Below are 15,188 nucleotides of genomic sequence, written 5' to 3'. Positions count from 1 at the left end.
TTTTTTGCTTGTTTAAAAATGCAAGGTAGGCTATAGCCTCTTTTTCTTATTTTTTGCGAACTGTTAAATGTGAGCCACTGTTATAGGCTATAATTGCCTAGGCTATGTTTGTTGATAAACAATAGGGCCTACCTGATAATACATACAGCCTAATTTCAAGTAGGCCTAAGAAAAACTAAACAAAAAACGTTGTTACGGTATGAATAGGCTACCGGTAGGCCTACTGGACGGCCTTTCCCCCAGCAGTTGGAATTTGTTGTTGCCGTTGTCATGGCATAACCACCTGTCTGTAATGTGGTGAAGTTTGTGTGGAAATGCTCTCTTGATAAAAAATAAACACATTTGAGATAATTGTATGTCTATTTACTTATTATTATTATTATTATTATTATTATTATTATTATTAATATTAATAGGCTAAGAATATAATTATTATTTAATAATGGTTGTACATATCATTATATTTGGTTTAAGCTGGAAGAGGAAGCTGTTTCATAGCATTAAACAGCTGCAGGAACGAAATTAACCGTTCCGGGAACATTATCTTTTGGTTCTAACCGGTTCGGGAACGTCAATTTATTGGTGGAACACAAAACCGGAAACGTTATAATTCCGTTTCTGTTCGGAACGAACCGATTGGAAAAAAATAACGGTTCAAAGCCCTGCTCCAAAGGCTTCTAGACCTAAGGGCGGATGGAGGATTGGTGCACTGGATAAAGTACTTTTTAACTGACCGCCCACAACGAGTACGCACCCGAGACTTGTTCGCAGAGGAACTAATCCTCAACACGGGGGACCCATAAGGATGCTGTCTGTCCCCTGTGTTGTTCTCCGTGTACAAATGAAATATGTGAAGTGAAATATGCTGATGATATGGCTCTAGTGGGACTCTTTCATCAGAACGACAGCATATCTGAATATGTGGATCATGTTTTTAAGCTAGAGCAGTGGTGTAAGACTAGCTCACTTTTACTTAATGTTTCTAAAACCGAGGAGCTTATTCTTAATTATACTGGTGTTCCTTCACCACTTTTAGTTTCTTATCAAAACGTTGAAATTGTCAGCAGTTTTAAAGGGACACTGTGAGATTTTTAGTTGCTTATTTCCAGAATTCATGCTGCCCATTCACTAATGTTACCTTTTTCATGAATACTTACCACCACCATCAAATTCTAAGTATTCATTATGACTGGAAACATTGTACTTTTCATACATGAAAAGGGGGATCTTCTCCATGGTCAGCCATTTTGAATTTCCAAAAATAGCCATTTTTAGCTGCAAAAATAGCCATTTTTAGCTGCAAAAATGACTCTACTTGGACCATACTAGAAAAAATGTCTTTATTACTTAGTAAACGTTCATGTAAAGATCAAATTTGGCAATAGGCAGCCCAGTTTCAATGAGCAACATAGTTGCAGTACCTTTTTTGACCATTTCCTGCACAGTGTACCTCTAAGTATCTAGGCAGATATAGCAAGCTTAACTTCACAGATAATGTTGATGCAATACGCAAAAAGGCCAATGAACGGTTGTTTTTAATCAGGAAACTGAAAGGCTTTGGAGTAAGCTGCAACATCTTGTAGAGGACATATGTCAGCCTAATAGAGAGTGTCTGTACCTATAACATTTCTGTTTGGTATGGCCACCTCACCCTACTGAACAAGAACAGGCTGTCCGGACCACTGGACAGTCTATACAGGACTGCAGTTGACAGGAAAACAACGAACATTTTAGATGATCCCACCTATCCTCTTCACTCAGAGCTTTTATTGCTGCTCTCAGGGAGGTGCTACAGATCACTCATTGCAAAGAAAAACATCTATAAACATCATTTTATTCCAAATGCAATCTCCATAGTCAATAAGCTATGGAAAAGGTAGAGGTGTAGGGTCTTGAACTACTGCCTGACTTGTGTGTGCTGGGAGGGGTGGTGGATGCAGCGATTTCTATGCGTGTTTTGTCTATTTGTGTCTGTTTGTGTTTATATTCTGTTTTTATTCTGTGAGACCAAAGGCAATTTTCATGCTAGCATGACAATGAAGTCTATTCATCATTACTAAAACCCCTTCCTGTCACCATATTACCCCTGCACTGCAACATCTCCACTGGCTCCCTATCAAATATACAATTCATTTTAAAATACTTCTCCACACCTTCAAGGCTATCCACAATCTTGCCCCCCCTTATCTATCTAATCTTATTCACATTGCTGTTCCCTCCCGCCCCCTCCGTTCCTCTTCCTCCATTCTCCTCTCTGTCCCTACTGCTCTTAATACCATGGGGAATAGAGCTTTTAGCTGCTCTGCTCCTCAGCTGTGGAATGCCCTTCCCCCTGACATCCGCAATATTGACTCTGTGCCCCTGTTCAAATCAGGCTAAAAACCCATCTGTTTCAGATAGCCTATTCTTTATGATTCTTTAACTCTGTTTTATCTTATTTTATTTTAACTTATTTTTGTTTAAAAGTCAGTTTATGTGTCTAGTTTTATTTTTGTTTCTCTCTGTACAGTGTCCTGGAGTGTTTTGAAAGGCGCTTTTAAATAAAATGCATTATTATTATTATTATTATTATTATTATTATTATTATTCTATTCCATTCCATTCTATTCTATTCTATTCTATCCTCTGCCTTCCTTCAGTAGGTACCAAGGAGACTTAAGATAGGAGGGTTTACTGACGTCATATCAGCGTAGTATCAGAGATTCTTTAAGTATATAGAGATATGCCAACATAATAGGTTTCTATGGGCACCTAACGTGACCAGGTTCCGGTCTGCCTAAAGGGGCGTGTCATAATGCTCCTAGAATGAATAGAACAGTCCTTAGGTCTGCCTAAAGGGGGATTCCACCCCCCCCCCTCCCCCTTCCAATAATAGAACCGTGAAACAATGGGCCAATGGAACCTCTCACTCTCTACTCTCTCTGGTAGTATGGCGTGGCCGCGAGGGGAGTCACATTTCTTCTACGCGCAGTACTGGAGGCATGATGGTAAAGTGCAATGCCACTTAGGGATGCACCGATACCACTTTTTTGAAAACCGATACAAGTACGAGTACATTAATGTGTGTACTTGCCGATACCGAGTACCGATACCGATATCTTTTACCACCAAAATACAATGAAAATAAATGCATGGCCTTGTTTTTTTCCATCTGTGATATTTTTTTATTGTCCATTTCCATGTAGATTTAAATGTTAGTAAATGTATGAGGTGGCACTTTTTTCCATGCTGCTTTCAAGTCCACAGAACGTGACAAGATTTTGCATTGTTTTGTGTAATAGCAGTATCGTTCCTGGTATCGGCAAGTGCTTGACGAGTACGAGTATAATGAGCAGTATCGGGTGCCGATACCGATACCAGTATCGGTGCATGCCTAATGCCACTACCGCCAGGGTTGGAGAGTGGAACAGTCATAGGACACTGTGAATGTTTGTCAGCTGTCCTTAATCAGCCTCCGCAATTACTGCTGACCAACAGCTGCAGTTCATTTGGCCACACACTGAAAACTGACAACCGGATATCCTCTTTCGACCGATTTTGCAGAGTTTCCGGATTTTGGGGAGTCACAATTTTTTTATCCATCATTGCGTTGCACCCACTGAGCATGTGCACCGTGCCCTTAAGCTCCGCCCACGTACTATACCGTGGCCAATGCATTTTCCATCCTGTGATCCTCCTTATCCAATCTACGTTCTTTGGTAGGTACTCTGACCTCACTCTCACTGGCACTTTTAATTTCAGTCTCTCCTAATTCCACCATACCCTCACTCTTTTGATTTCTTTATTTTTATAAGCTAACATACTGATACTGATCACATGCAGATCTGTCTTGGTCACCTCACATCACAATCATGCAGCATCTGTACTAGGGCTGTCAAAGAATATTCAAAGTTCGAATTTGAGTTCGAATAGTGCTAAAAAACACAAATTCGAATGTGGAAATTAATATTCGTATGTGAAACAAATGCATGGTAGAGGTAACGCTGGCTGAAAGCAGGAAGTGTAGCCCAACTGGACGGCAAAATAAAATATTTCAGCTCCAGTGTTGTCTTTATCATATGTACTTTTCAGCTACATGGACATTTGTTGCAGCATTTCTATGGTCTTTATTAAAGGCTGCCCCTTTAAATTATCCACGCTGGTTTTGTTGATAGGTGAAGTTGCCTTGTGCATATTGTTTTGATGTTTCAGTTCTTATTGCCCTTCAAATGGCATTATACGAATCTGTCGTCTCTCTTAAATGACTTAGAACGCACACCCACCCCAAAATATAAAACGTGGAATTTCTTGTCGGGCATGGAATAAAAGTGAGCCGCGTGATTAAGTGGTATGGAAGCTGGAGAGGTACGAGTTAGCAGCATGAAGTCGCTATATAGTATTTTTGTAGTTACGGATAAGACAATGTTTTGCACCGTCCGCCATAAAAGCTGGCTTCAAGGCGACAAGAGGCAGTCAAGAATTGTATGTAAGGGCACGAGAACAATGCAGGCGGCGTCATGAAGTTTTGCAAAGCAACAGTGGAATCCACCGGCAAGCGAGGTACAGCCTAGATTTTAGTTGGAGAAGTTGGGTGACGCTATAGTGTGTGTGTGTGTGTGTGTGTGTGTGTGTGTGTGTGTGTGTGTGTGTGTGTGTGTGTGTGTGTGTGTGTGTGTGTGTGTGTGTGTGTGTGTGTGTGTGTGAGTGAGTGAGTGAGTGAGTGAGTGAGTGAGTGAGTGAGAGAGAGAGAGAGAGAGAGAGAGAGACAGTGCGCGAGTTTGTGTTGTTCACATGTCCGATCTCCAGCACAAAATAAACAAGTAAAATGACATGCAAGTGCTTTTTTCCCATTGTCTAAAGTGTCTATTCCGTGCCCAGTGCTTTTTTTAAAGGTCCTGTTCGTTTATTGCGAGGGCCTTTTTCCCACAAGCCATCCGCTTTTTGAATTCCTGAGGTTATCATCATACGTGACCTTTAAAAAATTTTTTAAAAAAAAATCATTATTTATTATTCTACACAGCATAGAGCAGTTGCACCCTTCATTTCCCTGCCAATTGTGCCTGCACAAGGAAGCATGTGACAAATAAAAAATCTTGAATCTTGCATTACAGACATTGTGCACAACATTCACTTTCACAAAATGTGTGTTAAGCCCCTTTAAGGGGGAAATCAAACCGAATGTCTCATTAACTTACATGCTACATTGGCTAGCCTAAATGAAAACAATCCATGCTTCAGCCACGGCTGTTTGGCTATATTATTTGAGCAGCCGGCAACACAACACATGTTGCGCGTGAACAACGCTAGTCTACAGGTCCTTATCTTTCGTTTATTCTTCCCCCAACACCACCAATCGACTTGCATTGGGACATGGAAAACGTCACACCGTTCATGAGTATCCGTGTCAGCCATTTTTTGGAGGTTGACCTGAGAAATGGATATGAATGGAGAAGGAGGCTTATCTCTGTCAAAAATGGCATGATAATGTGGAAATGTCCATCAACACACTATACAAGGACAACACTGCCGTACAATTTCAGAACGCAGTATCTTGAAAATGGTCGAAATTGAGTTTAGTCCGGAAATTGGCTTTAAAATGCCTTCTTTGTCTTGTGTCAAAAAATGTTTGTCCCGTTTCAGAAAAAAACGACTAAAAAAACGATTACACTATTTTTTTGTTCGAAGAGGTTACGTCGTACAAGCCAAAAACACAGTGCATCACGTGAGATGCTGCACTTATCCATTGAAACTGTGGTGTAGACAGTAATACCACAACAGAACGCAGTATCTTTATTTTTCACCAAAGAGTCATGAGAATGTTGTTGTTTTTTTGTTTTTTTTCTTGTGTGCATAAAAAAGTATCAAATGAAAGTGTCATCACCACCTAGCCTCCAACTCAGTTGCCCAGCCAAAAAGGAAACTTTAAAGCTGTTTTTCTCAGTTTACCAGTACGGAGAGATACTGCATTCTGATACTAAAGGGCAGTATAGATGAAGTGAGTTGCTAATTATCTACATAATTAATATAATTTGACTTTTAAATGTATTTTATCGACTCATAAGTAGATATTTAACCTGACATTTCAAATCTGGTCTTTGATTAATGTATTACTTCAGGTCAATTCGAAACGGGAGGCAGTGACTCGATGACTCCCCTCCTACATGAACAGGTCTCTGATCAGACAGGTGAAGTTAGCTGATGAGGCGGTCGTTTCGAACGGCACTAACTAGTGCGCTGCCCTGTGCATTTGATCTTACGGCGATTCCATGGCGGGAGTTACGTTCATCAAGTTAGCGCTTAGCTTACTCATGCTATTTGAACGGTGAATGACCGCCAGGCGGCAGAATCATAAAATAGGCTATAAATAGATCTAGCGACGGCATATTTAAATCTACAATGTTGATTTATCGCTTCAATTCTCAACATCTGTGTACATAAGTGTCAGAATAAAGAACATTATAAGGTGGTAGCTTGGGTAGTAGCCATGTTTGTTTTTCAGGTTTTCGGTTGAGAGGGAGGTGGCGCACAGCATTTTGGGTACAAAGGCAGCAAAGTCAGCATCTGATGGTGCCCTCAAATTTCACCGTTAAGTCCACAAATGCAGTCAACTGCCAAGGGAGGAAATGAAGCAATTTTTCGTTTTGATCCACACTTCATGACTCGATGTCCAGTTAGCTAACTGGAAGGACAGCTGCCTTCCCTGTTTCGAACGGACCCTTCATATTCACACAAGTCCCTTTTTTGACAGATGTGGGCGTGTTCTCCATTGATTAGCATTGACTGAAGGTACCTACACTACCTACACAAGATGGGAGGGTGCATGTGCCGTTTCCCAGTGCTGTCCACTCTAGTGCTATCTTTTACCTCAATGTTCCACATTCTCAAGAATCAGTGCAACACACATTCCTCTGACCATGTAAAAATAAAAGCTGCAAAAGTACGGCTTCCTCGACCTGCCATGCAAAAGCTTCCCTGCCCCTGTTAGACACCCACCAGAGTTGTTGCTGTACTTCACTAAGAAGTCTTCCTCATTGTCATAAGTTGACTGTCTGGATTTCTGCAGCAGTAAAAAAACAACATGTGATTACAAGGACAGATAACTCAATGGAAGCATGATATGCGTGTCATATACTGTATACATGTGTGCACATAGTAGGGTGTATCAAATGCCCCTTAGAAAATAGAGCGTTGTAAAATATCTCTGCTCTTGCAGTATTGTGCTTTTGCACTACCACAACTTCCTTGCAAATTTCTACTAAATTTCACGTTAAAGGGTGGCCCGATAGGCTTGAATTTTTTTAATCACAGTGTATGCGGAATCAATTCAAAGCGCGTTTCAAGGCTGTTTTTAACAAAACTAGTAAATGAACTCATTAGGAAGAATGTTTGTTGCCTTTCCACTTCTCCAGAATATCAGGCACCCAAAGAATGGCTAAAGTAGAGGTCCCAAACTACCGGGTCCACATGACACATTTAAAATTCAGCTTTTAGTATCGTCATATTAACATTTGCAATGGCCTAGACGTAGCACACACATTTTAAATCCCTAGTTAAATGTTAATTTAACGTGCGAGAAGCATGCTGCGACCAAGGCCAAGCACCTTCAAATTTCAGTGCATGAATGCCACAGAGAGTAGAGAACTGTCGTTTTGGAGTGTCAGAAGTTTTCTTGGGGTTTTTCGTAAGGTTCTTGAACGTTGCGAAGCAAACTTTTCGGGAGCACTTAAAAATCCACTTCTATCATTTGGATTGCTTTGAAAAACTTGGCGAGTGGTCGCAACTTGGAATCAAAAACGACCACTGACATTAACACTTGTTTTCTGTTAAGTAGCTTTCAGCAGCTCCTCAAACAAGTCGACGTCATGCAACATTTCGCCTCTTTTTAAATTCTTGCATTGGGGTTTTGAAGTCACAAAGGATCACAGACACCTGGCCATGGTAGAATCACACACTGGGTACAATGCAGGCCACACAGACGGAAGGGCACGATATAGCTGTTGAGAGTAAACTTGACCGGTATCCAATTCCATCTTTCAACTACAGGGCCTGGCCATATAATTAGAATATCATGAAAACGTTTATTTATTTCCATAATTCCATGAATAATGTTTAAGGGTCATTTCACATGAAAGCAGACACTTTGGGACCCAACCGACACAGATTTCAATCATACTTGGTGTGCCTTTTTAGTAGCAAGGTAGCACCCCAGAACTGCATTTGTGTGAATCTGACACCAATATAAAAAAAAATAGAAACAGACTAGGAAAGGTTTACATACGAAGGTAGGACACTATACATTCAGCCTTGATTATTTCAATCCTTGTAAGTCACAAAAAGATGTCTGTGGTAGGGAAGGGAAGATTCACCGATGTGTACCGAATAATCGATACGACCTGTCCAATGCGGTTGCATCGATTTGCAAACGTCTGCATTGGTAAGAAACGCAAATAAGATCGAGATGCATCATATCTTAACTGTCCGCATCGGTACAAATCAGATAATATCTTTTAAAACAGTTTGGAAACTGTCTATTTCAGGATTTGTTCTTGTGCGCAGCACATCAGCTTGCTCTGATTCAGACCGCCTTTCCTCTCGCGCAAGGAGGCGTGACCAAGCTAACAGTAATTTTGCTTTGAGTCAGAGCGACGGGTAACCAGCAATGTGGAGCACACATGTTGTTGTCAGCGAGTTTTCTGGCCCTCCAGTGACTTTCTAAATAAGAGTTTCTAGCGACCATCTTCTGCTCGTCTGGAAGATGTGTGGAGAGAGTACTAGCTTCACTAGGCCTATTTAAGTTGATATGTACCGCGGCACAAATAGCAAGAGAAAGTTGTCTGTCGACACGTTGCCGTTTCCAAATGACAGCAAATAGGCAGTCAGCGCACAAGATTAAAAAAACATAACCGTATCGGAAAACGCTAGAGTCTGTGCGTCCGTGTTAAGTCCATTGTTCATGCAGTAACAAAGAAGTGAAGTCGCTAAGTTGGCATCATTGCTTAGGAGCCCGTTATATTTCGCTCTCGTGCTGGACACACATGGTCTATCAAAACACAGATTAGACGCTCATCTGTCATCAGAAAAAAAACGGTGTCTCTCTACCCCTTTCCGTTCTTTCATAATCATCTGTTGAAATTAAGTGGAATTCGCCAAAATGCTGCTTTCTAGCCAAAAAGCTGAGAAAACGCCATTTGAAGTAAAACTATAACTGCAAACGTTTTTGCCCATAATGACATCGTCCTACCAACTCCAAACCTATCAGATGCTATTAGAGTCTTCTGTCATCTGTAGCCTGAACAAAAGATCGTTTGTATGATCTTTTCAACCTAATATGTACTGAAATATAACGGGGGTGGGCTCGAAAACAAGGGTGTTTTGGTTTAGTTCCTGGCGCGCACAATGGATCATGACAACAGGTGCACGTAACTCTGTGAACTCACAGAAATACTGTCTCATCGTCCTCCCTCTGTTTGTGCTCTCCTCTCATTGGAGAAGGAATCACAGCTGGTTTGTTTCCTCCAGTATCGTGTTGTGTGTGTGTGAAGGGGAGGCAGGCAGGCAGCCCAGCTTAGCTTACTGCAGCTTCTTTGGCAGAGCGGACAATTTGCAGATTGATGATTACTGTCATCATGTTTCTGCTATAGTGATCTTGTCATATACAGCTCCAGGCCAATTGTTTATTTTGACATAGTTTGGTCTTCCAGCTCAAAAAACCCATGAATTGGGGAATTTGCATCATTAGAATATTGTAATAAAATCACAATTTTCTTCATCAAAAATCCGGTCACATCAAATCAGTTGAAATTTGGTACTTTCTACATAACATGCAATGTTCAATACTTGGTTGGAGTTAATATCAATTAAATATTTTAATCTGTTCTGTATCGTATCGCATCACACCAAATCGCAGTGAATCGCATGGCATTATAATTGCATCGCGCCATATCGAACTGCATCGCAGTAGGTAGGAGAATCGTATCGCATCTTATCACTGCTAATTTCATGAATTGTGAATGAATGTATCGTATCTTTGGCATGTGTATCGAGACGTGCATTGTATCGATTTAATGATGAAGATTCTCATCCCGAGTCTGTGGTGTTATATGAAAGCACTTTTCTGGCTCTAAAAATTACTCCAATAGCATGGAATACAACAACCTTCAGAATATGAATTATGATGAATTGAAAAAAAATGAATATTAAAAAAAAACGTATATTTTAAAATGGCCGGCTTCTTGTCTAAACATAGCCTGGAAGGTCATGAACAACACTTGAAAATGGTGTGTGTGGTTCTTTATTAATTTAAGAGATAATGGGACATAAAGGTTGAACTGAGTTGTAATAAGGTAGTAATAGAGTAGTGTCAGAGCTGGACAGGTCATCTGGCATAGCGGGCATTTTCCCGGTGGGCCCTACACTCCCGTGGGCCCCTATTCCAGGTACTCAAAAACTAAACAGCTTCTGTCCATTGTAATCATTCCAAGTTTTTTGTAATCTCTAGGTATGTCTAAATAACATATTAAAAATCTACAGCTTTATATTTAGTGGAACATACTTTTGTTCAAGGTCAAAGTTGGAGATTTCCCATTCATTTTCCCATAGGGAGACAATATAGGACAGTGGTCGGCAAATAGGGGTCCGCGGGCCAATTTTGGCCCACCATCTATTCTGCCTGGCCCGCGAGATGACGTTAATTTGATGTCTTAAAAAAATTATTATATATATATATATATATATATATATATATATATATGTGTATATATATATATATATATATATATATATATATATATTTATTTTTATTTTTTTTAACTTTTTTTTTTTTAGGGAATACATACAGCAATTCCATACATTCATACATTTCGAAACATTTACTGAGGTATAGATGATAGTCCTAAAGTGACAAAATGACAGGTGGAACATCCCTGCACTAGGCCTATCCATGACGCACAGGTCGGAACGGTATTGGCACGCCAGTGCGCATAATCTTGTGCAAAAAAAGTGTCCTGTCTCCCTCCTCCAGTGGGCAAGGTAAAAAATAGTCTAGTTTTTGTCAAATTAACAACATAATAATGTCTGCTCAAATGTGAAATGGCCCAATTAAAATAAATCATAAAGAAAGCAGTGAAAGCCCAAATAGGCTAACCCACACCGCGGCGAGACACTTTCGATTCTGTTAATTCCACGAAGCGCCAGAAAGTAAAGAGGCCATTCATTGCACTGTCCTCTCTGACAGCCCAAATTTTGCGTGGCAGCTCTTGACTTGCGCTTTGTAATGAATCTGCTGTTCGTAAATTCAAGACGCTTTTCTATACATGTGGAAACAGTGCGGGAACAACAGAAATTCCAGAGCCGGACAGAACTTTCCAGTATCACGCAAAATTTGTGAAAGGACTGTCATGTTGGGGACACTTGGACAAGTAAAGGGATAGAGATTCAGTAACCAGAACTATTTTGAGAAGCCCAACCGCTGAACACCTATTTCTAACTACTAAAACGTGAGGATATTAGGAAACAGAAGACGTTGCCAAATCAACTGGGAATCGTAACCGGTTGGTAATTTCTCTCTTTTCAAATAGCCCACTGCAAAGGGTGTTAACATCACAGGATGTGTTACTGTCTTGTTCTTAATGAATCTCCCCCCAACAACAACAAAAACGAGGTGTGATCATTGCATTATGACAGAGTTGCGTTTGAGGGAAAAGACACACACTAGTAGTCTATTTGATAACTAGCGGTCCCGCGGCCCAACGGTGCGAAACTGAAAGTTGAGAGCGGCATTTGTTTCACTGAGGCTATCACTCCATCCATTGACTTATCAACCAGCTCCTCCAAAACAGCAATCACTTCCTTAAAAACCTCTGCGTCCGTAAATGGTTTGTTGTGACAGGTAAGAACCCATGCTGCTTTAAGGGACACACTCGTAACCCTCTAATGCTCGGTGACAAGTATTGTGTTGCTGTGTGCATATCCAGCCTCCCGTGCTTTGATTTTATTCGTTGGCACCTCTGTCTCAGGAGGATACGCGTTTTTGAACTGGCCATTTTTGTCTCATAGTGTCTTCTGATGTTATATTCTTTGCAAGCGGCAACAGCCTCGTTGCAAATGAGACACGTATCTTGGCATTAATAAATGAAGGGTTTATTTGCAAAACGGTGTATCTCCATTTTGGAAAATTTTGGGAAATTGACATTTTTGTACCGGGCAGTAACTATCATGTTCATTCACATTTTTTTTTCATCAGAGTATTTCCTGAGCTAATTGAAGGCAAATGACACATGTTTTGAAAATGTATTACGTATTATTATGAACTTAGGGTCAAAAAAGTGGTAAAAATGAGTGGAAACTGATACCCACATGCAGCATATCTGCCGTCATTCTGCCTACGAGCTTCAACCAGTTAGCAAAATAATTTTTCATGAACGCATTGGACCCTAGGTACAATACCTGATTAACAATAATCAATCAGATACATGAAATAGTAAAATTATGAGGTAGTTTTGTACACAATTACCGAACATACTTATTTTCTTTGCAAAGCGATATAAGCGACGCACCACGGTAGTTTTGGCCGCGCGTCCCCATCTGTCGGTCCGATATGTCGGCATGGTAGTAGACCCATCATCGGAGTCGAGGACACAACTTCAACACTCGCCGTTTTCGCGGGATTCTCGCCTGTTTAAACCCATCTCTTGGCCCAATCGTGGTAGGCTATTCTCAATACAGTCTGTGGTGCTCTCTCTCCATCTCTCTCTCTCTCTCTCTCTCTCTCTCCGTTTAACATCAGCCACTGGTTTCACCGCGGCTCCACCCCAAACGCCTCCGATGTTGGTACTCACGTTTGCAGGTCTACAGCTGTTGAACTCCGCTGCCTCGTGCGTGATGGTGCTTGCTTATGGATTTCATAAAAGACGAAGTTTGCAATTGAATTTGAATAGCCTACTTTGTCGTCGTGTGCTGTGAGCCCAATTTCAGTTATTTTTCCGGTCAGATCCTCTTTGTTTATCGCTGTCAGCTGACTGATGGTAAGTTAGGACAGTATAGCGCAGTTTCCCCACGCTTCTGATGTCGTCCGAGATTCAAATAGAATGCAACGTCGTTTTGCAAAGAAAGTGTTATGGCGAATACACCGTTTTGCAAATAAAGTGTTCTGACAGATACACCGTTTTGCAACTTAAGTCCTTTTAGATAGCTTTAAAAAGTATGTTCTCAAAATATTTGAATGCCAATATTTTGCACATAGATGAAATGACGTCTGAACAGTCGTTTCCAATAATAAAATGCAAAAGTCAAAAATTGTCGTTTACACCGTTTTGCAAATAGACCCTTCAAATGCAGGCAGGATAAATGCATAGGCTACCTCTGTTTCCATTCTTCTTTTTAGGTCCTGCATTCTGAATCATTTGATATCAATTTGAAACTTTCACAGTGATTTAGCAAAGACAAAGATTTTTGTATTGCAAGTTATCTGAAATATGATGCAAATGAGATCACATCTACTTAAATATGTGACAAATTATGCAACAACGGGCAAAACAAAACAAATTGCAAAAATAATGATTCACACTTCATACTTTATCCACCCTACATCACATATGAAAAATCTACCTCCATCACTTTAGTGGAACATACTTTTTTGAAGGTCAGAAGATGCAGATTTCCAATGCATTTTGCCATTCAGTTGGTAAAATCGGATACTTTTGACCTTGGGAAAAGTATGTTCCACTGAATTGATGAAAGTAGATTTTTAATATGTGATGCAGAGGGGTTGAAGGAACAATATAATGTATGAACCATTACTATTGCAATTTGTTTTATGCTTGGTCTGCTACCACAGATTTTATCACATATTTCAGTACATATGGCCTCATTTGCATATTTCATCATCATATTTCAGAAAACTTGCGATACAAAAATTGTTTGCCTGAATGTGAGTTATCAACTGTGAAAGTTTCAAATGAATATGTCATAGTTAAAAATGTTACCCTATTCTCCTTCTATGTCATATATTATCCTCCTATGGAGAAATGAATGGGAAATCTCTCAACTTTGAACTTGAGAAAAAGTATGTTCCACTAAATATAAAGTTGTAGATTTTTAATATGTGGGGGCTACAAGGGGGCTTAAGAAGTAGGAACGATTACTATTGCAATTTATCCCGGGTTTGGGCCTTTTTAGAGCTAGATTGACTGGTCTATAAAGGCTTTGTCATTTATTCAACATGGGCTATATGAATTTAAAATGAAACCCCTTAAAATCAAGAGGGCCCCGCGACCCTCTGTGGATCTTTGGCGACCCATAACTTGGGTCCCTACCCATAGGTTGGGAACCACTGTGTTAAAATGTCAAGAATCAAAGGGTATGTTGTAGCTGTATGATGACAACTGGTGACTAGCATGTGTTGAGGAATGTTTGCCGAGCACTGGAGAAGTGAAACAGAACTTCCTATATCCTCATGGACCATCTCCATCCTTCACTTCCCCCGTCAGACCAGATAGGCTTGTCATGGATCATGAGGATTTGCTTCTGGTAGTGGAAACTGCAACTGTACTTGTGCATTACGCATAAAAGACACAGCTGCTGACCAGATCAGATAGGCTTGTCATGGATCATGAGGATTTGCTTCTGGTAGTGGAAACTGCAACTGTACTTGTGCATTACGCAAAAGACACAGCTGCTGCATCAACTGCACTGGTGGAGTACAAAATGAGAGTGTGGCCATTGTTTCTCTCTTTAAAGTAAAGGGAGGCACAGGGACATGGAGAAGAATTTTTCAAACATTCAGAAATCATCATTTGGTGTGTATAAATGAACATCTGCCTTAGTTTTTGAAACCTGGGACCATGGACACTGACCATTTTTGTTGCATATTCCGATAGACATGCTGCCATGTGATATTACTATGGTATTACCATATTATTACTAGGTGATCTGTATGATGCTATATTTTTTAGTCCCATTATCTCTGAAATGAAAAAAAGTACCAAACACCAGCATTTCAGGTGCTGTTCATGACATTGCAGGTTACATTTAGACAAGGAACTGGCCATTTTAAAATATATGTTTTTTTCATATTCTATTTTTAATTTTTCAATTAATCATAATTCATATTCTGAAGGTTGTTGTATTAGATGCTGTTGTGTAATTTGTAGAGCCAGAAAGGAGCTTTCAAACAACACCACAGACATCTCAACATGATCTCCAAAAATTCC

At 40.2% G+C, this 15,188-nt stretch overlaps 1 protein-coding gene across 6 annotated transcripts in view; it reads right to left on the bottom strand.

Annotated features, from left to right (window-relative positions):
* Positions 1–15,188, bottom strand: part of pxk (PX domain containing serine/threonine kinase) — a 157,106-nt gene that overhangs the window by 28,651 nt on the left and 113,267 nt on the right. For 3 of the 6 annotated variants that reach the window (XM_063216184.1, XM_063216187.1, XM_063216188.1), the window contains exon 16: positions 6,973–7,036. The exons of the other annotated variants lie outside the window; for them this stretch is intronic. In XM_063216184.1, the coding sequence (XP_063072254.1) occupies positions 6,973–7,036 (64 nt within the window). The remainder of the gene's footprint in view (positions 1–6,972; positions 7,037–15,188) is intronic. 6 annotated transcript variants of the gene reach the window in all.

Source organism: Engraulis encrasicolus, chromosome 14 (genome assembly GCF_034702125.1).
Source record: "Engraulis encrasicolus isolate BLACKSEA-1 chromosome 14, IST_EnEncr_1.0, whole genome shotgun sequence".
NCBI lineage: Eukaryota > Metazoa > Chordata > Actinopteri > Clupeiformes > Engraulidae > Engraulis > Engraulis encrasicolus.
Note: the sequence above shows the minus strand (reverse complement) of the source record. Positions and strands in the feature narration are given on the sequence as shown.